Source organism: Siphateles boraxobius, unplaced genomic scaffold (assembly GCF_051911475.1).
Source record: "Siphateles boraxobius isolate OS27281-9 unplaced genomic scaffold, OSU_SipBor_1 77, whole genome shotgun sequence".
NCBI classification, from domain to species: domain Eukaryota; kingdom Metazoa; phylum Chordata; class Actinopteri; order Cypriniformes; family Leuciscidae; genus Siphateles; species Siphateles boraxobius.
In genome coordinates, this window is record NW_027509205.1 from 16,984,562 (window position 1) to 17,011,500 (window position 26,939).

The following is a 26,939-nucleotide window of genomic DNA, read 5'->3' on the forward strand; positions in this document are numbered from 1 at the left end:
GTTGACACAAAATTGTTTTGTGATGGAAATGGTTGGGAACAAATAATAATGAATTGTAGTAAAATATGTGACTGGTTTAAAGCCAGCAGCCATATGTCCCTGTAGCACAACACTAAGCTAAGCGGGGCTGAGTCTGGTCAGTACCTGGATGGGAGACTCCTGGGAAAACCAGGTTTCTGTTGGAGGAGGTGTTAGTAAGGCCAGTAGGGGGCGCTCACCCTGTGCTCTGTGTGGGTCCTAACGCCCCAGTAAAGTGACAGGGACACTATACTGTCAAAGAGCACAGTCCTTCAGAGCACAGTTAAACTGAGGTCCTGACTCTCTGTGGTCATTAAAAAATCCCAGGATGTCCTTCGAAAGAGTTAGGGTGTAACCCCGGCATCCTGGCCAAATTTGCCCCTTAGTCTCTGTCTATCATGGCCTCCTAATCATGCCCATATACTGATTGTCTTCATCACGGTCTCCTCTCCACCAGTAAGCTGGTGTGTGGTGTGTGTTCTGGTGTAACATGGCTGCCGTCGCATCATCCAGGTGATACTGCACACTGGTGGTGGTTGAGGAGATTCCCAGAAGTACCCAGAAAAGCGCTATATAAAATGTAACGAATTATTATTATTATTATTATTATTATTATTAGTAGTAGTAGTAGTAGTATTCAGTGTTGTGCCCATATTTTGGGCGAACGTGAACTGATCGTCGTTGAACTTCGTTCAATAAAACCCGGCTAAAACAACAGAAATGGTTGATAATGATAATAATAATATTAACAATAATAATAATTAGTAGTAGGTACTAGTGATTTTTTAAATATTATTAACAATATTTTGTAATTAATATTATTAATAATAATTAATAATTTAATTATTATTAACAATGTTTATTTATTATTATATTCATATTAATAATAATAATAATAATAATTAGTAGTAGTAGTAGTATAATTATTATTATTAGTAGTAGCATTAGCAATTTACGCAAAATTGTTTATTGAAATAGTTGAATAATAATAATTGTTTTCCATAATATTTAGCGCTGTCTGCATACAGGACAGAAACAGCAGTCGCTGACCTTCTCTCTTGTCCTTTCAAACATACGGTCACTCCACACTGGCTTGCCTCTGACTAACCAGAGAATCAAATCTGACCTAATCCAATAAGAAACCCGACTGAGTCCAGGGGGGCGACAGCATGCTTACAGTGGCTGATCACGGGACAGACTGAACTGGTACAGTGATCCGTTATGATCCATGGCTAACCTGTGAATGCCGGAGCACTCGATGCAGAGCAGGACGCCCAGATTGATGCTGGCCCAGCGGGGGTCGGCCTGCCCACAGTCACAGCACTGCTGGTTCCCCGGCAGACACAGAATACGCAGGAGAATGCTCTCGCCCCGTCCACTGCGCTCTCGGGCCTCATTCGCAGAGTCTATACTGCTGATGGACGGGGAGGCGGTCCGGTCCAAACGCTGGAAACACACACGCTCAGAGTTACTGGAGGAAATTACACGTATCAGCTTTAATCATTTACGTCAGTCCTTTTGAACCGTCGCTTCCAACAAAACATTGATTTATTGATTTATTTGTGTTCATCAGAAAGGTTGACAAAAGTCTTCAAATGCTATAGTACTTTAAAATAATTCACTAAAATAATTTTTTTATTTAGATTTTTACATTTCTCAAATCAGAACCTTCAAATTAAAAAATTATAAATTGCAACAAAACTTAGAATGAATTGTTACCATGATTGGACGAAAGTATAGACAATTAATTATTATTATTATTAAAATAATTCTATCACAATAATTTTGCATATATACAAAAATGATCACAATAATTTTGCATATATAAAATAATAATGTTGTTGATAATGATGGTTATTTTAATAATAATTATAATAATATTGGATATATATTATATATATCATTTTTTTTTACCTTTTTTTTTTTTTACTGTATTTACTTGCATTTTGCCTGTACCTGCTCAGCCCTATTTGGGGGATTTTGTCACTATTTTCTTAACACAAACGGATTTATGCTTCTTTATCAACATGTAGACTGTACAAACCTCAATATAATAATTGTCTGGACTCTCTCTGTACGCTGAGGCGATGCTGGCTTGAACCGCCTGGATCCAAGCCTGCCGAAGTTTCTCTGACTCGGCCTGTAACATACAGCTCCTACAATATACATCCATAGGAAACAATTACTACTAGTAATGCAAGTCTAAGCTTCGCTAAACAGGAACTGGGCAAGGACTCACTTGGTGGGTGACACGACTTCAAAACAGAACCTCCTCTCGATGTCCTCGCAAGGTTTGACAGAACACAGTCTCAAGTCCTCCACAACAACCGTCAGCGAATCCTGTAGGAAAGACCAAGAAGCCTGAAACTACGCTGACTTAAAAAAAAAGTGCTCTAAATAAACCCTTTCCCCTCTGAAATGCATTAAACAGCACTGAGTAAGCACTTCGACAGGAATATACAGATGAAAAGCATTGATTTGTCTGGGAATGAGTTTGTTATCTTCAAAAAAACTGAGTGCATTAGAGATATGCTGCCTGGCTGGACTAGTAATACTGTATCTAACAGCTCAGGGACCGATGAGGAGAAGATTGACCATCATTGATTCTGAGCTGAAGAATTCAGCTGATCCACTGACACGTTCCCTGCTCATTCTCTCAAGGTACTGTATACATGACAGATTACCAGTCTGAACCAGTTACTGAATGCTGAATTGAACTTACCTTTAGTTTCTTCTGATAAACCAACTGGCCGTTTTGGATGGAGAACCATCGCCTGAAAAAAGAGAAAACACACACATACACACACACACACACACACACACACGCACACACAGACACACAGACACACACACACGCACACACGCACACACGCACACACAGACACAGTATTAGTTACTAATTACTTGTTTTGATTCAATTGCTGAGACCAAGCTTGGTTTCAAAAAGACGAAATAATGCTCAATTATTATACTATATATAATAATATCTCAGAAACATAATTATCTCCTGATTTTTAATTGGTTTAATTTATTGGATTATGATTTTGCATATTTAATTGTGCATGCTTACTTTTAGATAACCTTTACTATTATGTAACTCACTTAAAGTGAATCTTTAAAAACGATCACTTACGGTTAGGGTTATTTAAATAATTTAAAAACACTTATTTCATAAATAAGCAAACAAATAATTTAATAACGCTGTTAAACGCCATTCTTAGTAGATCTCAGAATGAATATCCATCTTTCATTCTGTATAACAATAATGTTGTGATGTCGAAATATAGCAAAAAATAATAATCGGTATCAGGCAAGATTGTTGTGATTATCAGTGCATAGCTAAATAATTATAATATTTTTATTGTCTATTGTTGCTTTGCTTCCCTAAACCCAACCACGATAGTCGCATGCCTTATTAAAAGCAAACCATGGCTATTCAGATTCAGCAATATGGGTTTTACAATGGCTAATTAATTACAATTAACTTTAATTAACTGATTAAGGGGTCGATAACGCGAAAGCGGCGACACTGTTTTTAACTTAAAACGGAAAACTTTATGCGTTTTGGCCGTTCATTTACACGACAACAGGCCTGAAAATGCAAACTTTTGAAAACGGGATTCAAAGTGCAAGTTTTTGAAAACGATATCTTTACCGTCACTGTGTAAACTACAAAAACGTGAATTTGTAAAAAACCGGTGACGTCATGCGCATGCATATTGCATGTTCAGTCTATAGGCAGGTAGTGTTGCTTTACAAAGTCACATCGCCAACTACTGGCCCGGCATGAATAATACCGCGTATATCATTTTGACAACATTGTCATCTGTACGTGAAAAAATTGTCACGTTGTCGTGTAAACGTAGCCCAAATGTCATTTAGCTTCCATCCAATCCTGAATATCTTGTTAACCAGGTTCGATCTACCTGTTCCATGTTTTGAAGGCATTACTGGCCCTCTTGAACAGATAGCCCTCCATCACCAATCCATCGGGCGCATCCACGTTGAACTCCAACTCTGGGTCGTCGTATGCAAAGTCCTGAATGACAAAACAATAGTGGAGCTTTAGAGCAAGAAAGAAACATCAAGTCAAGGCCATATACCCCAAATAAAATCGTTAAAACAACCAATGCAACAAAATACATTACATTCAGTCTGTGGTGCTGCTTATGCTTCATTATTAAAACAAGAGGTTGTAAGTAGAGCAGATGCACAAATTCACGCAAAACACTTCCACACGTGTCTCATCCAGTGCTCTCAGATGTCCCACAAGAGCGACGCAAGCTGTTGCGTAAGCATCAGAGCATGTCCAACTGATGTGCTTAGCATTCATATTCACACTTACCGCTCACAGTAATGGCCCCTGTTTCAGCACTCAATGCTCTCAACTCTCTGCTGAATCTGAGGCGTGAATCATCACGGGAGGTCCTCACCACAACAACCTCCTCAGTTCAGGTCATTTCTATTGATTTTCTCTGAGTGGAGGAATGATATGCTGTCAGCCGAGCTAACACTTTAGCCATCACATGTGCTTAATGATATACCAGTGTAAGCTCAAGGAGACATCGAACGCATCAGGCGGAAGTGATTCCACTGGGAAGACTTTAATACAAGTACAGCGCTGAATGAGGAAGTTCACGTATGTGTCTCCTTCAGAATTTACAGAAGAGACGGATTTCAGCTGTGCTCAAAGTTGCCAAAATACAGTCTGCAATCAAAAGTCTCAATATGAACTCAAACACTTCTCAAACTCTTCTGATATTAAATGTACACACTACTGACTAAAAGTTTGGAATAATTAAGTCTCTTATGCTCACCGAGGATGCATTTATCGGGTCAAAAATACAGTAAAATGGTAATGTTATTGAAATGTAAAACGGTTTTCTAATTAAATATATTGTAAAATTTAATTTATCCCAATTATGAATTTCAGCATTATTACTCCAGTCTTCAGTGTCACATGATCCTTCAGAAATCATTCTAATATGCTGATTTGATGCTCAAGAAACAATCAATGTTGTAAACAGTTATTATGTCTGCTTTATATTTTTGTGGAAATTGTGATACACTACATTTAAAAATTTCATGGTAAAGTACAATCATAATTTTTTTTTAAGAGATTCATTCATTTTACTCAATGTCACATTAAAGTGATCAAAAGTGACAGTAAAGACATTTATAATGTTACAAAAGATTTATATTTCAAGTTTTTACCTTTCCATTTCTCAAAAAATCCGGAAAAAAATGTATCACAGTTCCCACAAAAATATTAAGCAGCAAAAACTGTTTTGAAAAATTATAATAATGAAAATATTAATAATGAGGGCCAATAATAATTGAGCAGTAAATCAGCATATTAGAATGATTTCTGAAGGATCATGTGACACTGAAGACTAATGATGCTATGCTTAAGTAATGATGCTTAAAATTCAGCTTTGTCATCGCAGGAATAAATTACATTTCAAAATGCATTATAATAGAAAACAGTTGTAATAACACTTCGCAATATTACTGTTTTACTTTGCAACCTTGGTGAGCAGAAGAGACTTCATAATTATTCTGAACTTTATCCACATTCACTTTACAGCTTTATATCTTATTTGTATGTCAATTGTCTCATTTGTGTCTATTTTGGAAGGAATTTTAGGAGAAAATTTGAAACAAAGTTGTCACCAAAAAGAAACATGTCCTAAAGAGCAACTTTTGAGCAATACAATCAAAATGTAAATAACGATTATTTTTTTTAATTATTGAGTCCATTTTACAAGAAAACACTATTTCAGTCTTTCTACTTTAAATTTCCTGTTTAATTCACTGTTACTTGCCGTTTCTTTGTAACTATTTTTTACAATTTACTAGCAATTTCCGAGTAAACATCGTTTCAAAGTAAATCCTACACCAAATTTATTTTAGTGTGTGTTGTAAAATGCACTGACGCCACACTGATTAGGGTCCACAACTAGATAAACGGGGTCATTCATCATGTCTTCATAACTAGATCATTTCACAAGCCAAACAAAAGTCCTTGAAAAAGTTTCAGCCTCCAGCTTCCTATCAGTCTGTGACACAGCACTGTCAAGACTTTCAAAGCGTTCTGGCCTCTCTTGAACCCTCTGAAGACCTCGAGATAAAGCTGCTTCAACACTTCAGTAGCAGGTCTGACAGAGAATGGACGTCCTGCTGAAAGAGCTCTTTGAATAGAAACTGTGTGCTCTTGCATCTTAAACAAGATTGCATAACATCATTCGACGTTCCTTGATCAAATACGTGAGACACTGTTGTTTAATATAATCATGTAAAGACAAAGTAAACAACCACCCAGAATGCACTGTATAACCACCAGTGTTGGGGGTAATGCATTACAAGTAACGTGAGTTACGTAATCAGATTACTTTTAAGTAATTAGTAAAGTAATGAACAGTGTTGTGCAAGTTACTTCCAAACTGTAATACATTATATATTACTTGTTACTGGTATTTAAAAGTAATTCATTACCTTACAATATTACTGTCTCAGAATTGTAATGCGTTACATTACTCCTGTATTACTTTTGAGTTACTTTCACCAAAATAACTATACAGAAGTAGAACTTAACATTCTAAAATGATTAGGGCTGTAATATGCGATATGAAACCGAAATCGAGACACTCAGATCCACGAACCTGCAGAATGGCGACACACCCCTTCCAGCTCCCAGCGTTATCCTTCCCGTCCAGATCCAATGCTACCACATCTTTAAATTACTATTAGCCTAGTATTATTTGAAGATAACTTAACATTATAAAATATGTAGACCTACACCACAAAGCTAGTTGAGGATAAATTATTTAAAATTTGGGAATTCCAGCGTTATGGACATGACATTTGCAGACTTGCAGTCAAAACTTATATATAAATTCTCAGAAAATGCATTAATACCAAAATATTGAAACGTCTGTTTATCCATAGGCTCCTCCCAGAAAGGAGTCCAGACATTAGAAAAATATCAGTCTACACATGCGTTTTATATTTAATATTAGGGAAATCGACAGTCATGTGTGACAAAAAAAAAATCTTTAACTTTTAGGAGGCAACGATTTTTTTTTTGTTGTAATTCTGTAAATTACACTGCGCAAATCTAATGAAGAAGGGTTGGCTCTCCACAGAACATAAAATATTCATTTTAATTTATTTTTCGTGTTCGCATTTATGAAAAAACAATGTTACAGACGTGACAGTTCTCCGTTACGGACGCGACCGCTCTGAAGCGGCACTAAAAGACTGCTTTAAAACTTTCACAGACACCTTACACAGAAGACACGAAGCCTTTCTTTAAAGTGAATTTCGTTTTGTATTAATTGTACGGACCTGAAAAATATATCTATATTGAAATGTCTACTTGTAAACAGAACAATTCAAAACGAAAGAAAACAGACTGCTCTCTGCTTATGAAATGAAATGTGCATTTCTCTCTGGTGCATTCACTACTGCGAAGATCGCGAGTCAGCATAGTCAACTTCATCTTGACTTTATTAATAAACAATCAACATGTCTCCTTGCTATATTTGACATATGCATAATCATTGCTTTTGCCGGTTCTTTGTGACAGCTTTTAGGTGCTTTATCGGCAGCGCCGCCGCCCTTACATGAACGCGTCACCACCTCACCAAAAACATGATTGCGTGATGAAAACATGAAAAATACCATATAAACATAGCCTAACTGTTTAGAAAGAAAACACAGAACGAATAGCCTAATGCGCATACGTCCATGTCGCGAATGTAGTCTTCTTCATGCCATCTTCACCATTAGCCGCTTTTCCTCTGGCGAGCGTGAGCACAGAGGCCGAAATCATACCTCACGGCACTCCTGTAAAAAATAAATCGCTAAACAAATATATCAGACGCTGCCATTTAGTCTTTAATTACAGACTTGGACACCACACGCGGCTATTGACTGACCACGAACAGGTAATTTAGCCTACTTGCATCTTTCATTCGTTAATGTCTGGCGGTCTTGCTGTTTTTTTTTTTTTTTTTACAATTAAAACTAAAAGTCTGTTGTAACGCAAGCCTTACCGAACATGTACCGAGTAAAATATTACTGAAAATTGATTAGTAATGCCTTACACTACTGCGTTACAGCAAAACGTAATATGTTACTGTAATGCATTACTTTTGTAACGCGTTACTCCCAACACTGGTAATGAATTACTTTTACATTTACAACAAAATATCTGAGTTACTTTTTCTAATAAGTAACGCACGTTACATTGTTTCCCTATTTATTGACTGACAGCTCTCCTGTCCCCATGTTGAGAGGAATCAGAGTGTGTGCATAGGCGTTGTGTGTGAACATGCTGGTTAGTGTAGTTCAAGACTAAATGTGAGCAGGCATTTACTCATCTCACTTGCACAAAAAAAGATTCAGTATGCTTGCACTGAGCTTCGTGACGCACTTAAGTTTGGAAATTGTATACATCTCACTCATTTCCAGTTATGTTTACTTTCAATGTACTGTAGGCTAATCAATGAGTTGAACAAACGTCACCTAAAATGAGTGTCTGCAATAAGATTTAAAAAAGTGGACATTTTTATTGACAGGAGAAGGGATATTCTGGTGTTTACTGTGTGCCGAATTTTCCAAACTCATCGGAACATGAAGTTTTAACGCAAACCAAGCCGATCTGAGAAAGCTGCGGCTGTTAAAAATATGCCATTATTTCACCACAAGGTGTCAGTGTTCGTCTTAACTAGTGACCAGTGTTGCCTGATCTTGCGAGACAAATAATCAACCAGGCCCGTGAAAACAAGCCCAAAACAAGCGAATTTTTCTCATAGACAGTAAAAGAGCTTTTTCTACCGAGCCTCCCTAGGTTCCGGGAAAAGATAAATAAATAAACTGTGTGCACAGTTTTACAATCCGTGGGGACGGATAGTTTTAAACTCTGGGTACAGATTGTCAATTTACATCCATGTGGACAGATTGGTAAACTGTGCCCAGTTTTGTAAAACTGTGCAGACGGTATAGTTTATTTTTCTTCTGTAATGAAGTGTGGCTGTCCATCTAGTGAAAAATGTTGGTATTTCGGCCAAATAAAATCTTACTGAAAGCTCATTTTTTGAGATATCAACCTAAAATTTGGAACACAACTTCTTCAGATTTTTGGCCTACATTCTCTTGCAGTTTTAGAGTAAAATATATTTTGTAATATATATATTTTATATAAAATATAAATAATTATATTTTTAAATTGTTCATTTTCATAAACTCAAACTTGTATAACTTTTTTTCTGTTTCACTTTCATAATACGTCACTTCAACAATAATCTGGCAAATGTCTTCTTTAAAACAAGACACCATAGGTCTATATTCCAAAGCATTATTGAATTACAACCATTTAAGTTTGAATAGTGATTTTCATGTCTATGCGAAAAAAGGGGGAGTGACAGTTAAAGGGTTAAACGGTATTAAACTATAATATCTATATCTAGAATATCTAAAATATAATTAATATATAAAAACTCTCCTACAGTCCAGTCACCATCAGTCGCGACTCGCACGTATTTTCATTTAAACGTCAGTCACTGACGTTTTCCTAACCAGTAAAAAAAAAACGATTGCCCTGCTCTGCCTCTGATTGGCTAGTACTCATTGCCATCTGGGTCAGAGCCAATTAGAAGTAGGATGTGGGTGGGAAAAAACTCTGGGAAAGGGGAGAGACAGAGGGAACAGGCAAGACAAACTCCTTCGTTTAAATAACATATAGAAAATATCTGCTTGACAACGAGCTGAGAACAAGCCCAAATAAGCAACTACACTTTAGAAACAAGCCCCCAAAAAAACTCGACCACCAATATTTGTAAACGACTTTAGAGAAAAACAAGCCCAAAGACGCTTATAATAAGCGGACTTGGCAACACTGCTAGTGACCGCGACGCGGAAGTGTATGAGAACAGATGATTAACATCAGTACGAACCACGAACATTTATTTATTTGGATTAAATATTTATTTAATCATTCGGTGTCATTTTTCAATGTCAATCTTTTTACTATTTACATGTTTATGCCCAAAATGCTTAATATTCAAAGTAGTTGACTGCCATTCTCCTCTACGCGGTGTGCGTTACTGTTTAAGATGAATCAAACAGCCTATAGCCTATTTAACATCATTACAGGCACCTCGCGAGCATCAATGCACACAAGCAATCCTTTTTATTAGTCAAATTCATTTAAAAATGTAAACTCAACAGGTATGAAGTATAATATTATATAATAGCCTATTTATTTTTCAGAATGCAGTTGGAAAGAAAATATCGGCTATTTATAGGAACATTTCAGCAGGCTCAAGATAATTAATACAGAGATCATTATTCATTGTTTTAATCAATTGGCATCCATAAAACGTAGTGATAATCTGCGTTCTCATGCATGCAGGTGCGCTGAACGCTCTAACCGGAAACTCCCGATATGTACTAGAACACGGAAGTAGTTGTGCAAGTAGTCCATTCCTCAAAACAGTGAAATGCAAACTCAGAATATAACGGAAAACTGTAATAATTAAATGTTAAAAAACACAAATATACTTTATGCATTTAATCTCACTCTATTAACCACTGTCTTTGCTCCTGACCTTTGATGATCCAGTTCAACTATACTAATATGCAAAAAAACCTTTACTTCACATTTGTGTTTTATTTTTTGCTCCCTCCCCTTCCGGTGGACCACCATGGGACCTTATTTCGGAAAAATATTGTATGGTAGTCAATGGCGAGAGACAACAAATATTTGGATCACGTTTGAATTGTGCCCTGAGTTACACATATGATGTTTGTCAATTTAAAAGATACATTTTAAAGTCAAGAAAGTGGCAGTTTGATGTAAAACTGTTGAGGTATAAGACTGTGAAAATACGTAATTACAAAGACTACAAAGCCAAAAGGCGCGCATGTGACGTCTTACCTTTTCTCTCAATGAATGAATGTAACTTTACTGAAGCTAACGTCTGTCATGTTTTCTATAGTCTAACGTTATAATCGTAACGTTACGCCGTCATGCCTGTGTGTTTTGTACCAGACAAACGAGCTTGGTGACGTACATAGTGCGAGACGAGAGACGTAGTTCATTGAGCGATTTTCACATAAAACTAAATGTTACTCTTCTGTTTTATGTAACTAACTGTGACTTTCTTGACTTTCATAATTATCTTTTAAATTGACAAACATCATATGTGTAATTCAGGGCACAGTTCAGACGGAATAAAAAGATAAGTTGTCTCTCGCCATTGACTACCATAAACATTTTTTCCCGAAATAAGGTCCCATGAGCCGGAAGCAGAGGGGAGGGACTTAGGCTCTCTATTGTTCTGCGTTAAACAATAGCAGCACAGCTGAAAGGTTTAATTGAGTTGCGCCCTCTAGTGTAAAGGAGTGAATTTGCATTTCCTTCAGCCTGAATTTTTTTTTCAGCATTTTATTATTAAAAAAAGAAACAAGCAAGCCAAGCCCAGATGAGAAAAACTAGCGCAAAAGTAACATAACGCATTACTTATCATAAAAAGTAACCAAGTACCGCAATTAGTTACTTTTTTAGGAAGTAACGCAATATTGTAATGCATTTTTTTTTAAAAGTAACTTTCCCCGACACTGATAACCACTTAGCAAACTGCCACATCACTTTAGTGTCGTGGCGTGGAGCTTGCATGTTTCCTTGAGAAAATGTGAAGATCTAGTCTTTTCTTTTTCTCAAACTGGTTGTGACAATACAGCTTATTTATAGTCACTCATTTTACCCAAATCCACAGCAGGGTGACTGTTCAAACATTCACATCCATTCAGTTGTGTCTCCTTACAGCTTCGCTCAAGTTCTGAATGGTGCAGAAAACACCCTCCCTTTCACTCGCTCTCCTGCTCTGCCATATTCCCACACACTTCAAAACACACAGATAAAATGCCGTCATGCTCGCAGTCCCATAGCTTTAAATCTATTAAAGTGGAAAGATTAAGAGAAAAAGAGAATAGATAGATAAATAGATAGATGTATATCAGAACATACAAATTAAAATAATGTGTGTATAACGTTGTGTGTATTTATACAGAGTAAATCACACATATAATATTACAAAAAAATACATACATTGCGTATGATATTGTATAATATAACAGTATTTAGAATACGTAATATAATATAACACACAATCTATTTTACATACATATATATATACACACACACATTTATATAGAACAGTTCACATGGGCATTATAGATTTTTATACAAAACTATTAGACAAAATGCATGCTTTATATTATATGAACATTTAAAAAAAAATTAAGATGAATAAATACAAATCCTTTTAGCCCCCCCCCCCCCACTACATTCCTTCTACACTTTCTATTCGACTACAAAATATAAACATGAAAGAGAATCACCAACAGCATTAATGCAGAAACTCACCAAAGTGAAGTCCAACCTTCCAAAGATCTTCATCCTTAAATGTTTTACGTATTTTAAAATCATTGGATCCTCTAGAAGCGGCTCGGCTCAGCTAATCGAGTGTGCAGTCAATGCAGCGTGTGTGAGTCACGCAGCCTCTCATAGTCAGCCGTACAGCTTCAGCAGGGTCGATCGTGTGTGATTCCCATCCACCTGCCCACTGCTAAAGCTCATTAACATACAGCTGCCGTCCCACGAGCTGAGCACCCCACGCCACTAACACATCACGCTTATGATCAACTTTCTTTAATTGTTACAACTAACTGCAAACAGATAATGTACATGCAATTAGCTAGAAGTGTCATAAAACTATATTTTTCTTTTTCTTTTCTTTCTTTCCTTTCAAACCGATGTTTAGTCCATAACCCGTCGTTCACTCGTCATCACAACATTTTACTTTGAAGGTAAATATGCTTCTCGTTATCATTTAAAAGAGCAATCGACCAAATATCCGTATGTTCATCTTAAAACAAATGTCATTAAAAATCCGATTATTTCAATACCTGTCAGCTGTGCTTGAAGAATCTTCTGTGCAGCATCTCACAAAACATTGTAAGACTGCAGAAGACTATCGGCTCTATTTTAGGCACTGCCGATGACGTGTGAGCTTATAAAAGCCATCGTCTGTTTGAACTACAAAGTCTATCAAATTTTAAAGTATTCCAGCGGGATAAAAACACTGGATGAAATATTAAACCTCAAATTTAGGGCGTCTTATTTGTAGTGAAGTGCCGTGAAGCCATAAGAAGAACAGCAGTTTTATTTGCAATGAAGACTTCAAGAATGTCATGCTTGCTTACTTTATCCGATAGCATAAAAAATAGCATCTCCATCTACTGTAATCACAGAAACATTATAATTAATCTTTGAAACATTAACACATCTTCACATCACATTCTAGGTGGCACTATCGTTTTTGAAACTGCAACAAGCTGTAACTGACAAGCAAGTATCTTTAATTCTGAAATAACACAGACTAGATTTTTGTGGATAAGTCAGCACATGTGTCAAAATGCTTTCTGCACCAGCACCATTAATATTGTGTTAATAATGCAAAAATGCCTCACTGTGTGTGTTACAAACTATATGTATTCAATATATAAATGTTCTTCTGCTTATTAGACATTATATATCATATTAACAGAGACTTTAGGGTGGGCTCTTTTGACTTGGATCAGTAAGCAAACACCCTGGTAACCACTCAGAACACCTTAGCAACCCCCTAGCAACCACTTATTCCAGAAAGGGGCTTTGGGGTGGGGTTTTCTGACTTAGACCAGTATGCAACCATACAGAACACCCTATTCAACCACCTAACAATAACCCAGAAAGAGACTTTAGGGTGGGCTCTTTTGATTTGAACAATAAGCAGCCACCTAGCAACCACATAAAACACCTTAGCAACCCCTCAGAACACTCTAGATAGATCGATTTTTATTTGTCCTCGAGAGAACATTTGTTTCCACCGTAGATGTGTACATAACACAAACACACATAACATGTTAAATGATCAACATATCATACAACAAATCTAGCAACTAGCAACAACTCTTGCAACCACTTAATCCAGAAAGGGGCATTGGGGTGCGGTCTTTTGAATTAGACCACACAAAACCTAGCAACCACATATCAATCACTCAAAACACCCTAGCAATTAGTCAGAACACCTTGGTCCCCACCTAGCAAGCACTAAGAATCTCCTAGCAACCACTAAACAATAACCCAGAAAGAGACTAGCAGCCGCCTAGCAACCCCCCAGGATAGCTTAGCAACAACTTATCAACCAGTCAGAACCGCAACGATTTAATTCAGGAAAATAATTTAGGGAGGGCTTTTTTGAGTTGGCTGTTGCTACAAATAAAACAAATATGTTCAACTTTTCACCTAAAACTGCATTCCACCAAAAATGCTAGGCTAGGCTAATGGAAAAGAGGTTTTCAAACCCCATCCTCCTGTTTGTAGCTCTGATTCTACGAAGTTCTGCAGTTCCTGGGGGTCATTAATGGGTTTGACTGATGTTCACAGTTTGGAAGTAAGATTTCTAACAAGCAGTTTTGTAAGAACTACTAGAGAGTTTGTGACAGAAAAGAAGATATGAGCTTAGACAATTACTCAGAAACAGAACCGGCATCTGTGGTTTAAAAATCACAACATTGTGGAATTATGGGTAAGTTTCTCCTTAATGTGGCTCTGAGGCCATATGTGCCTCACTGATGCCGTAAGCCCAATACTGTCACTATGGTTTGTGGGTAATTGCTATGATGGAGTGCGAGTGTTTCCTGAATGAACGCTGAAGATCAACCGCATCCAAAGCTATCCCAGAATGCATCTCTTAAACAATACACAAAGAAAAACATCTGCCTTTCTCATCAGCCACAAGAAGCTGAAAAAATAAATCCATAGAGGGACAAATATCCACTGAATAATTGCTGTGCTGAGTGGTGGATGATGGGACAGCCATCAGCAGTTACATAAGCCAGATACGTTTGTAGGACATATCAATCGGTCTCACTGAACTGTAATTATATCATCAGTTACACAACACTCATAGGATCTGGGTTAAATTATGTGTGGGAAATTACACTTTAAAATCTCCTGATGGTTTTTAGGGGAAAGAGTGCTTCCATCTAGAAAGTCACATTAAAGTTTTATTAGCCATATTTAGGGTTTAGAGAGTAAGACACTCACCTGTAACAGTGTCTAAATCAGGATGACGACAGTCCCAGAGTGCCAGATGGAAGAAAAACAGAATAAAAATGAAGATTAGAAATAATTCTAATAATTCTTGGGCTTGGGGCAAAAATGCCGCCAAAATTAATAAAAATACTTCCAAAAACCAAGATATGGTGCAAAAAAGACTCTGTATAAGTTCTTGTTTTTAATATACACACACACACATATATATATATATATATATATATATATAAAACCAATATCACACAAGCAAAAGTTCTGTTTTCCCGGATATCAGCACGTTTGCAAATGTGAAAGTGATAAAGTTAATAGGCTATTAGGTGACTCACATTTTAGACATAATATCGTCTGTTTTTCCTCTATTTTGCCAACAAAACTAGTTCCAAACAGTAGAGCCAGAGCAACACAGTCTCAGCTTTGTTACTGAAGGAATCTGCGTTTTTCAACGAATCGTTCTAATGAATAACTTGACTCACTCACTTCTTTGTCCCTGAATAAATCAGCCGTTTTGAACGAATCGTTTGACTGAATGATTCAATGACTCACTTGTTAAGATAATGATTTGTCAGCATCTACTGGCAGTTTTAGTATCATTTCATTTTAGCTGAGGGACTGAAGGACTAAGATCAATCTAGTTACGCTTTTTCACATATATCTGTTTGGTCTGAGATTAAGTGTGCGTGGGACTCATTATACTGGAGCAAATATAATGTAGATATCGGTCTGTAAATCCTTTTTGAACTAGGTGTCAGAAGCTGTCTGAAAACACAAGCAGAGCTGTCAGAGTCTTCTGAAGGAACTTCAGCAAGGTCTATTTTCTGTTTGCCAAAAATATATCCACTTCCTGTCTGCTCAACATCATTAATAACTGGGACATTTGAGGACAGAAGATTTTTTTCTACTCCAGCCAGAAAAACAAAGTACAAACACTGAAGGAGAAAGTATCCATAAAAAATGTCTTTAAATAACTCAGGGCTTTATTTAACCAAACATGAAACACCTTTTAGTTTTTTTTAAAATGGAGAGAAAACATGAAAAACAAGAGGTTAGGAAACGGATGCAGGCGAGACGTGAGCCACCACAGCTTTTATCTTTGCAAAACTAGGTTAAATTCGAAGAAAAAGTATCAAACTTTATTGTGCTACGAAAAAGAATTAGGAGTTAAGTCTTTAGTATTTTAACTAGTCCAATTAAAGCATGAATAATCCTCTATCACTAACTCAGTTTGAAGAATGCTGAACACTTACTTTCTTTGGAAGATTAGCATCTTTAACAGCCTAATTCTGGCATTAGACACGAGTCAACAGTGGTATTAGAGTATTAGAACAGTCAGAGTATCTTTAGTAACAGTCAAAATACTGGATATCAAGGTTTTTCTTAAAGTCCCCCTATTATGCTATTTTTAAGGCTCCTAATTTTTTAAGGTCTCCTACAATAGGTTTACATGCATCCAAGGGCAAAAAACACTTACATTTTTTCATAACATAGGTACATATAATCTGCACTATGATCTTTGAATCTATATTACACACTACATGAAAGGTAATGTCTGAAAAGCATAATAGGGACACTTTAACTGAGTTTTTGTATATGTGTGTGTGTCCGTTCTTACCCTCTGCTGAATCGTGGCATGTTTGTGCTCCATTTCTCTCTTCTCCATCGCCGAATCAATCACCAGTTGATCCAGCTATGACAAGATGAGCAATCGGTCATTATAAGTTTGTTGTTGTCATGTATTTATTAAGAAAACATGATCATGTTCATTCTGCAGGCATTGGTTGTCTATTTGTGTCGATTGTAGCACTGTGCTTTCAGATGTGACGGTGAGTTTAGTACTAAAGTTAGTGATGTAACATGGTTCGTCAATGAACTAATTAGACAGAAATCAGATAGAGAGATTGTTGGTCTGAGGTGAATGTTTTTTAAACACACAAAGCATTCCCAACTAAAAACAAGATTTGAATATTTGAATATCACAGTATTTGCTTAATTTGAGGCTAGGTCGATGCTGAAGGATTTATTCAAAATTCTTTTTCAGAGAATGACAATTCAATAGTCTCGTTTTGAAATATTTTATACTTTTTTGTTCAGTTGTATGTCTAGTCGTACATTTGCAAACAAAAACATTTGTGACCAAAAATATAATAAAAGGATTCAAATAATGTTATTAATATGACATTACATGTAAATTAAGTTATTTATTTATTTTTATACCTATTTATTAGTTTTTTTATTAAATTCACATTTTGTACAGCTTTATAAATTGTTCATCCAAAACTGTGTAGCAGCTCTGAGGAGGAAACTCAATAGGGAACAGTTCTCACCTCAGCTGCCAGTTTCTTCATGTACGGGTCAATCTCATCCAGGAGGTTGTAGCCTTGCTGATACAGTGAGTACTGCGCATGCATGAAGGATAACATCTGCGGAAAACAGGACAGAGGAGTTCAGAACACAGCTAGATATTTACATATACCAGGAAAAAATACATCACTGATACTCACCGCATCTAAGATCTCAAATTTCTTTTTGGCTTGAAGGACATTGATCTATATGGGGAAAAAGAGATATTTATAAAACACTCTTATATGTTCATATCAAACTGTCTATTTATCCATCCATCCATCTAAATTGCAAGCTGTTATCAAGGCCAAAGGACACAATACAAAATATTATGTTTATTATGTGGGAATAAAGACTATTTAGTTTCAGTGTGTTATTTGCCTAATAAAATGACAATAACATTTTTAGTTTTAAACAAGTTTTTGACAGATTCCTTATTATGTTTTCGCCCGTCTGACATCACAGATCCCACAATATCCAACATCCATTTTAGAGCTTTTATTATTATTTGTAGAATGTTTCAATGGTACAAAGGCCTTTTATATTTCAAAAGCTCTAGGAAAATTAGATTTCTCACATCATTCAAGTTCAACATTTACAAATACATTTATCAAAATCTAAATTGGTTTCTGTTAACATCAGTTAATGCACTGAGAACTGACATGAACATTTTCATTAACATTATCAAAGGTTAATAAATGTTGTAAATCATACTGTCCATGTTGAAGTCAACATGAAATCAAAATTCAAATTTTTGGGCAATATTGCAGTATTTATAATAAATGATGTATCCGTGCACATCATTACTTTCTTAAAATTCAAGTGCCCTCATAATCTTAAATAAAATTACTTCCCCTCCCTCTTGCAGTGACATCTCGTTTTCTCTAATGACGTGTTTACTGGCGTAAGGGCGGGGCAACCTGTCACTCACATGAGATCCACCAATAGCAAACCACAACCATCCAATCAATTCAATCCAACAAAATCAAGCCCCGCCCTAAAATTTTCTTGTTCGAGAAGCCGTTTCACTCGGATATACGTCACAATAGGGAAGAACAGACTTTTGTAAGCTGACTTTAATTGCATTAACTAATGCTGACAAATGATACATTATTGTAAAGTGTTCCTATATATAGCTCTACCTGTAGCACATAGTCCAGAGCGAGATGTCGGAAGCACTTGCGGGTGAAGTTGAGGGTGCTGGTGGCTTCCTCCACCTCGTGGGGTTTGTTTCGAGGTGCCTGTGCGTTCTTCACCTGTGCTATCTCCAGATCCTCCCTCACCTTATCAAAGTGCTTCTTCGTGTCCTTGAATTTACGCACGTCACTAAAAAAGTACAGACAGATATTCGTTAGATGGCTTGTAGTGGCGTTATGCGGATTTGTAGGCTTCAGGTTTGATCCCAAGGAAATTAAAAGGTTTTTTGGATCTCACTGAGTTTTAGTTTTTTTTTTTTTGAAATTTCATTTTTGGTGAGCTATTCCTGTCCTAGCACTTTCAGGGTGAACCTGAGAGGCTATTGTCCTTATTTTAACACAGTATCTCTGAAATATTAATATTATCTGAAAAAAAGTGGCACATGACAGATCAGGTGGATCTAATAAAAGCTTCATATCGAAGTGATCTTCCTGAAATGCCATTAGTTTCACCAGAAAAATCGTCCGCCCATTGGATTATCAGTGATCACCTGTGATAGATGAATAGGAACCTGCTATTAAGAATTCCATTACCCTCCATGAGGACACATTAATTATTAATGAGCTCTAAAAGTTCGATCATTATTTATAATCACCCTGCGGGAAGCACAATAATGAAAAAACCATCCCCAAAGAGTGTGATAGTGCGCCTTCGCATTTGCAGAAGTAAAAATAACACTTCCATATCACTGACCTTTCAGAGTGATATCAGTGAGTTTAATTTCAGTGAGTTTTCATTTTCATTTTAAAGGAGAGAAAACTACAAAAATATGATTGCAAAAAAAAAAGGATTTCTGAACACATGAACACACTCTAATAGACACGCTAATTTACTTTTATTTTACTAAGAGCTTTAAGAAGCCATCAAGAATATGAAATAAATATTAATTAATGAATTAATTAAATATTAAAATACATAAATATTAGTGTTGAAATTTTACATTTGTACTGTAAAATAAAATGAGTAATTCTTTCTTAAATACATTTTTTTTACTTTACAAGTAATTATTACAATAGTATTGTTATTATTATTTTATAGTCATATTGAAGATGAAAGAGAAAAAACACATTTAAATCACAATATTTATCAGAAGAATTGCAATATGGTGCAGCCCAACCTACAGTAATAGTGACATCAACATGTAACATATACGTTCTTTAGAAAGAACAACACCGCAATATGTGTTCAAATATAATCCAGTACACTCACTCTTTCACAAAGTTGTGCAACTGCTGCTTCACTGATCTCTGAGCTTGATCAAACAGGATCTGAAAAACACAAAATAATACATATAAATTAGTTTGAGCCGAATGGCATCCAAGTATCTATTCTCTGAGAAACGCAGGCAGAAATAGCTCAATATGAAGTTAAACATCATTTATTACGACATTTTCACCAGTCAACTTATATCAGTCCTTGAACAGCATTTTTATCAGCAAATCATTGTCCTATGATTTAGGAAGTAGACTTAGGACTATTGTTAGACCAAAAATCAGTGGCGGTTCTAGAGGGGGGGCCGGGGGGGCCCGTGCCCCTGTGACAACAAGCTCGGCCCCCCTTGTGGCCCCCCTAAATGTGGAGTGTGAAATAATTTTTACAAAACTGTTTTTTTTGCTATCGTCGTTCGTTGTATGCGTATTATTTTTTTTATTATTCTATCTTTGTGGATTTGCTTGTTCACGTGACAATTCGCATCACATTCGCGGGAATCGCGGCATGATATCGTCTGTGTCCTGCACGCGAGAGAGGAGAGAAGGCGAAAGCTGGTAAATGTCAGTTCAGTTGCAAGTTCATTCTTTATGTGCGTATCGGGTGTGCGATGTGTATTGTCTATATGTTATTGTAATCAATGTTTTAACTGTATACGAGGCACTGTGAGCTGACATCGCATTTATCTCTCGTCCTTTCACTGCTGTGTGCGGTTCATAGGTAGGCTATGTCCCCAAATTAGTTTATGTCTTATATTTATATCATATTATGTTCATATTAGAATATCAGATCAGCAAGAGGGCCGTTTTCCCGTGCACAATTGCAACTGTGATATTGATGTTATACAACAGTTAAATTAACAATAAGTGAACATTGGGCGTTACTTTTTAGACACAATATTGTCAATATTGTTTGTTTTCCCTTTATTTCGCCGACTAGAATTTCAAAATGAAACCGTAGCAGAGTCTCAATTCAACAGACAGCGATGATTTATTGACTGAAATCCGCATTTTGAAGGAATCACTTGCTCCTTTCCCGAATGAATCAGCCGTTTGAGCGAATCGGTTGAATGAATGACTCCCTCAACTCGCTTATTAAGACAGTGACTTGCCGCCGCCTACTGGCGGGTTTAGTTTCATATTTAAAGTACCCTTTAATTAGAAAATTACAATTAGAAATCATTTCATATTTAAATATTGATTTTAAAAAAAATCTCATAGCTTTATTTATGCATATATTTATGCATTTATAAATGGAGTGTAAATATATTTATCCCATTTCTGTGTCACCTCTAGACTGCACTGCAAAGATGGATTTTGATTAAATTATTTAATTTGACTGGTAACAGTGGTACTGTATAATTATTGTATAATTAAGTATTATTGTATAAATAAGTATAATTACTGTATAATTTGAATGTTAGTATTTGACATAAAAGGTGATTCATAACTCTAAATAAGTTTAGAAAGAATGTCCATATATAGGTGAAAATGCCCCTGGAAATCAATTTAAGGTGGCAAATTAAATTAATTAAAAATTAATTAAAAAATTAATTTCGGTCCCTGCTGTTAACTGACCACTGCATAGAATATTAAAAAATATGAATATCTTTGTGAGTCTGCTATCAACAACAGGCCTAAACCAGCACAAAAACCCAATCAGTAAAATATCATCTAATCATCAACAAAACATTGAAAATATTGAGATATATTTTTGTCGATATTGCACACCCCTAATCTACAGTATGAATTTTGATTTCTTCAGGTCTTAAAAAGCCTTAAATTTGACTTTAAAAAGTGTGCAGGAACCCTGTAAACGGTTAGACATAGTTACCTAGCAAGTCAGTTATTTTCAGTAAATTAATTAATAAGCTTCTTGGTCTCCATTGCTTTTGCTCTATAGTTCTCACCAACATGAAGAGAAAGAAGGACATCATGTCAATTACAGTTACTGTGACTAATACTGAATATGTAATGCAAATGTAAAAATATAATGGAAATGCAAATGCATTGTTGAATGATTATAAACATGGTATTTTGCCTGTTAATGCCTGCAGTGCAGTGCAGAAAATGATATGACAACAATAAGGTCTAAATGTAACTGGCCCCTCTAACAGTACAACTGGCCCCAGCTTGGCCCCCCCAGTTGAAATGGTCTAGAACCGCCACTTCAAAAATACAGTGATTACCCAGTGAAAAACAAAAGTGGTTGGGAGACACTTGTTGTGAATGTCGCATGTAATAATCCCCTATCAACACTAGATGACGCTCTCGCATTTGTTTAATGTGAGCTGTAGAGGATGTAAACGAGTGAGACCTTACACCACACACACACACAAACACACACACACCATCATCATCACACAGCACTGAGCCTCATTGAGATTCAGGCCGAGTCTCTGCGCAAGGATGTCTGACTCTGAGCTGATCGCGTATGCCATGCGGCAGCGGCGGAGGAAAAATAGGTCACTCGGGCAGGGAGGGAGAGACATGAAAGAGGAGAAAGAAAGAAGAAAGAGCGAAGGAAACAACAGAAAAAGAAGAGAGGTGATGCAAGATACTTAGGATGTAGTTTAGTCACATCCACATCACCACAGAAGCTACAGAGGGACATCGAGACTAAAGATCCCGGAGCGCTGCTCCCTCAGGGCTTTTTGAGTTACAGGACCTGCAGGAATACATAAAGAATCTAAAGCATTTTATGTTTTGGGAAATATTCAGTATTTATTACTTCTGGACGGACATGGATCTTGGTGGAAAGGTCGTTTTTCTATATAGACGGTTTTAGACCAAAATAAGTTGGTTACATTTTTCACGTTGATCTTCCATAGGCTATTTAGGGTTTCAGATTTATTTCAGAAAAACTCGCCCCTAAACTACAGGTAAATTTTTTTTTACAGTCTATGGGTAAAACAAAATAAAAACTGATTGGTCGCTTTATATGTCAGTAAGACTTGAAAATAAGGCTTGAAAATATAAATGTTAAAATATAATACAAAAGATCATTATTTCCAAGATGCAAGACTGAATTTAAATAAAATTTTCACATTTTCAAAAAATGTATTTTCTTGCAGCTTTTCCTGAAAAAAAATGCAGACCTACTATTCATAATGCAAACATAAATAAAATATTTATTATTTAAATAATATAATTAATAATAAAGTAATGCATTTCTATATATATATATAATGAATTTTGATAACATTAAATTAATACAATAAATGTATAAATGTATTAAATAATAAAATATGCTTTTAAATAATGCATAAATACATGGATAAAAATATAACTAAATTGACTTTTTAAAAACTTTTTTATATAAATAGGCTTTAAATAAAAAGACTTTTTCGCATTCTCAGTGGTTATTTGTGGAAAATCTACCAAGTGTCATTACATTCAGCTTTTCCTAAGAAAAAAACAACAACCTGAAGGCCTACTCTCCATAATGCAAACATAATCCCCAACAAATTTCATATACCTCAGCACAAGAAAAATTCCATTACCATATTTTACTACAACAACACAAACAGGAAAATGATCAGAAATGTCAGTAGGGCTGTAAACCCAGATTCTGATGTAACGGCCCAGATGAACACATTTAAACAAAGCGCTTCACTTCACTCTTTCCTATTGCGGGTCGTTTTATAGCGCTATAAACTTCGGCAGGGCCCAAATAAGGTGCTTGGTGATGAAGGGCGATGCTTTTGTGGTCCTCTGTGCCTCATGTCAAGCTTTACGGAATCCCCTACGGTTAGGCAACAAAGATCCCTCTATAAAACACAAGCCTCTTACTTTTAAATGCTCATCACTAAACAGACCTCTAATAGATGTCAGTGGCTTATCCTTCATCCAAACGGCCTTTAAATGAAGTAGCAGGTTCTGGGAAACCGAGAACCCAACTCGCCGGTCTCGGGTCTTTGGCAGGAATGGAGAGAGACACCCTGTGTGTGGTCCACAGACTGACATACTGGGTTTAAAACATTGCCATGTGCTAAGTGAGTATTTAATATGGGCTCTGTATGAGATCACACACGGATTGACCAGCATCACAACTGCATACAAAACAAACAAAACAAAAAGATATTTATATATATATATATATATATACACACATATACAGGTCCTTCTCAAAAAATTAGCATATTGTGATAAAGTTCATTATTATCCCTAATGTAATGATAAAAATTAAACTTTCATATATTTTAGATTCATTGCACACCAACTGAAATATTTCAGGTCTTTTATTGTTTTAATACTGATGATTTTGGCATACAGCTCATGAAAACCCAAAATTCCTGTCTCAAAAAATTAGCATATCATGAAAAGGGTCTCTAAACGAGCTATTAACCTAATCATCTGAATCAACTAATTAACTCTAAACACCTGCAAAAGATTCCTGAGGCTTTTAAAAACTCCCAGCCTGTTTCATTACTCAAAACCGCAATCATGGGTAAGACTGCCGACCTGACTGCTGTCCAGAAGGCCATCATTGACACCCTCAACCAAGAGGGTAAGACACAGAAAGAAATTTCTGAACAAATAGGCTGTTCCCAGAGTGCTGTATCAAGGCACCTCAGTAGGAAGTCTGTGGGAAGGAAAAAGTGTGGCAAAAAACGCTGCACAACGAGAAGAGGTGACCGGACCCTGAGGAAGATTGTGGAGAAAGGCCGATTCCAGACCTTGGGGGACCTGCGGAAGCAGTGGACTGAGTCTGGAGTAGAAACATCCAGAGCCACCGTGCACAGGCGTGTGCAGGAAATGGGCTACAGGTGCCGCATTCCCCAGGTCAAGCCACTTTTGAACCAGAAACAGCGGCAGAAGCCCCTGACCTGGGCTACAGAGAAGCAGCACTGGACTGTTGCTCAGTGGTCCAAAGTACTTTTTTCGGATGAAAGCAAATTTTGCATGTCATTCGGAAATCAAGGTGCCAGAGTCTGGAGGAAGACTGGGGAGAAGGAAATGCCAAAATGCCTGAAGTCCAGTGTCAAGTACCAGTGTCAGAGATGGTCTGGGGTGCCATGTCAGCTGCTGGTGTTGGTCCACTGTGTTTTATCAAGGGCAGGGTCAATGCAGCTAGCTATCAGGAGATTTTGGAGCACTTCATGCTTCCATCTGCTGAAAAGCTTTATGGAGATGATTTCTTTTTTCAGCACGACCTGGCACCTGCTCACAGTGCCAAAACCACTGGTAAATGGTTTACTGACCATGGTATTACTGGTCAGTAAAATATGCAAATTTTTTAGCATATTTATGGTCGGATGAAATATGCTAATTTTTTTAGATAGGAATTTTGGGTATTCATGAGCTGTATGCCAAAATCATCAGTATTAAAACAATAAAAGACCTGAAATATTTCAGTTGGTGTGCAATGAATCTAAAATATATGAAAGTTTAATTTTTATCATTACATTATGGAAAATAATGAACTTTATCACAATATGCTAAATTTTTGAGAAGGACCTGTATATATATATATATATCCCCAAAGTAAATGTATTTATTATTAATGATATATTGTTTATATAACACAAATTTCATGTATTACATAATCTTTTATGTAATATATATAACATATATTTTATATATATATATATATATATATATATATATATATATATATATATATATATAACATATATTTTATATATATATATATATATATATATATATATATATATATATATATATATTTATATTTGATACCAGAAATTGTATTAATTAAATATAAATAAATGTTCAAATGTTGATAACAGAAATAATGAAATATGTTTTTTAATAAAGTTAATAATCTAAATATATGTTGATGAATTAATACAGTATAATGTATACAATTTATATAATTTAAATAATAAAATATATATTATACATAAATGCAATAGAAATGAATGTATACATTTATTACTTAAAATAAGTACTAAATATAATATGAATATAATTAGTAATAAATAATTAACAATTGTTTTTATTATTATATATTGTTTAAAATATATTTATTACATATATAATGTAATATACATTTCATTTTGATAACAGAAATTTTAATTAATACATCAGTAATAAATGTAGCATTTGTTATTTAAATAATGAAATACATATTGAATATATATGTATAAATTAATAGCTACAATATAAAATACATTTATTATTTTGAAAAAAGTCAAATAATTGAATTAATAAAGTTTTTATAATAAAGTTTATAGAATATAAAGCTATTTTGATCAATTAAATGAATACAAATAAATGTAATAAATTCTATAATTTATTTAAATACATAAATACAATATAAATAAATCTATATATGCATTACTTAAAATAAGTATTAAATAATGTAATATAAATATAATTAATACATAAATAAACAACAAAAATAATAATATTATTATTCAATTAATGGTTATATAATGTATTGGTAATAGGTTAGTGTCCCATTTTGTCTTCCTCCTGGTCTTGTATTGTTATTCTGAACATTTCTAACGTGTGAATATGCTGAATAATATCCAGACTAGGCTTTACTGTCACATGTGCTCTTCCTGTGCTGAATTCCCCACTGCATTTCATCTCTGCACACAACAGTACGTAAAGCTAACCAAAAGGTTACCCATAATGCCAAATGTCAAGTAACCACACTGATGTCACACGGGTTAGCGGATTTTCTCTTGGCACGAGATTTAGGAGAATCTGTAAGAACGTGAGGCTCATTAAATACTTCCAACGTGAAAAAAGCCCTTTATTCACTCTCCAATCCCTTTCACCCGCTTTCCAAACAATCCCTGTATTGTAGGGACAGTTCAATTCAGGAAGGGTTCTAATGATAAAACTTCCCAAGCAACTCCCTAGCCTCCCCTCTTTCTTTCTGAAACCCCCATCTTCACATACTATTGCAGCATTTCACATGATTGTGGATTTTCCAGTTTGAATCATTTCCTGTCCAGAAGTCAGGTAAATCCTGTTAATTCCATTATCTGTGTTCTGATGCAATGACCATTCGGGAACATTAAAATTACCTTTCT

The 26,939-nt window shown here is 35.6% G+C and overlaps 1 protein-coding gene across 1 annotated transcript in view; it reads right to left on the reverse strand.

The window, feature by feature from the left end:
• acap3a (ArfGAP with coiled-coil, ankyrin repeat and PH domains 3a) overlaps positions 1–26,939 on the reverse strand; it is an 85,423-nt gene that overhangs the window by 13,213 nt on the left and 45,271 nt on the right. The window contains exons 5-14 of the mRNA XM_077218711.1: positions 19,931–19,989; positions 18,667–18,850; positions 17,686–17,730; positions 17,509–17,604; positions 16,797–16,871; positions 3,945–4,057; positions 2,741–2,792; positions 2,258–2,358; positions 2,063–2,174; positions 1,256–1,464 (exon numbers count right to left, since the gene is read on the reverse strand). Coding sequence (XP_077074826.1) covers positions 1,256–1,464; positions 2,063–2,174; positions 2,258–2,358; positions 2,741–2,792; positions 3,945–4,057; positions 16,797–16,871; positions 17,509–17,604; positions 17,686–17,730; positions 18,667–18,850; positions 19,931–19,989 — 1,046 coding nt within the window. The remainder of the gene's footprint in view (positions 1–1,255; positions 1,465–2,062; positions 2,175–2,257; positions 2,359–2,740; positions 2,793–3,944; positions 4,058–16,796; positions 16,872–17,508; positions 17,605–17,685; positions 17,731–18,666; positions 18,851–19,930; positions 19,990–26,939) is intronic.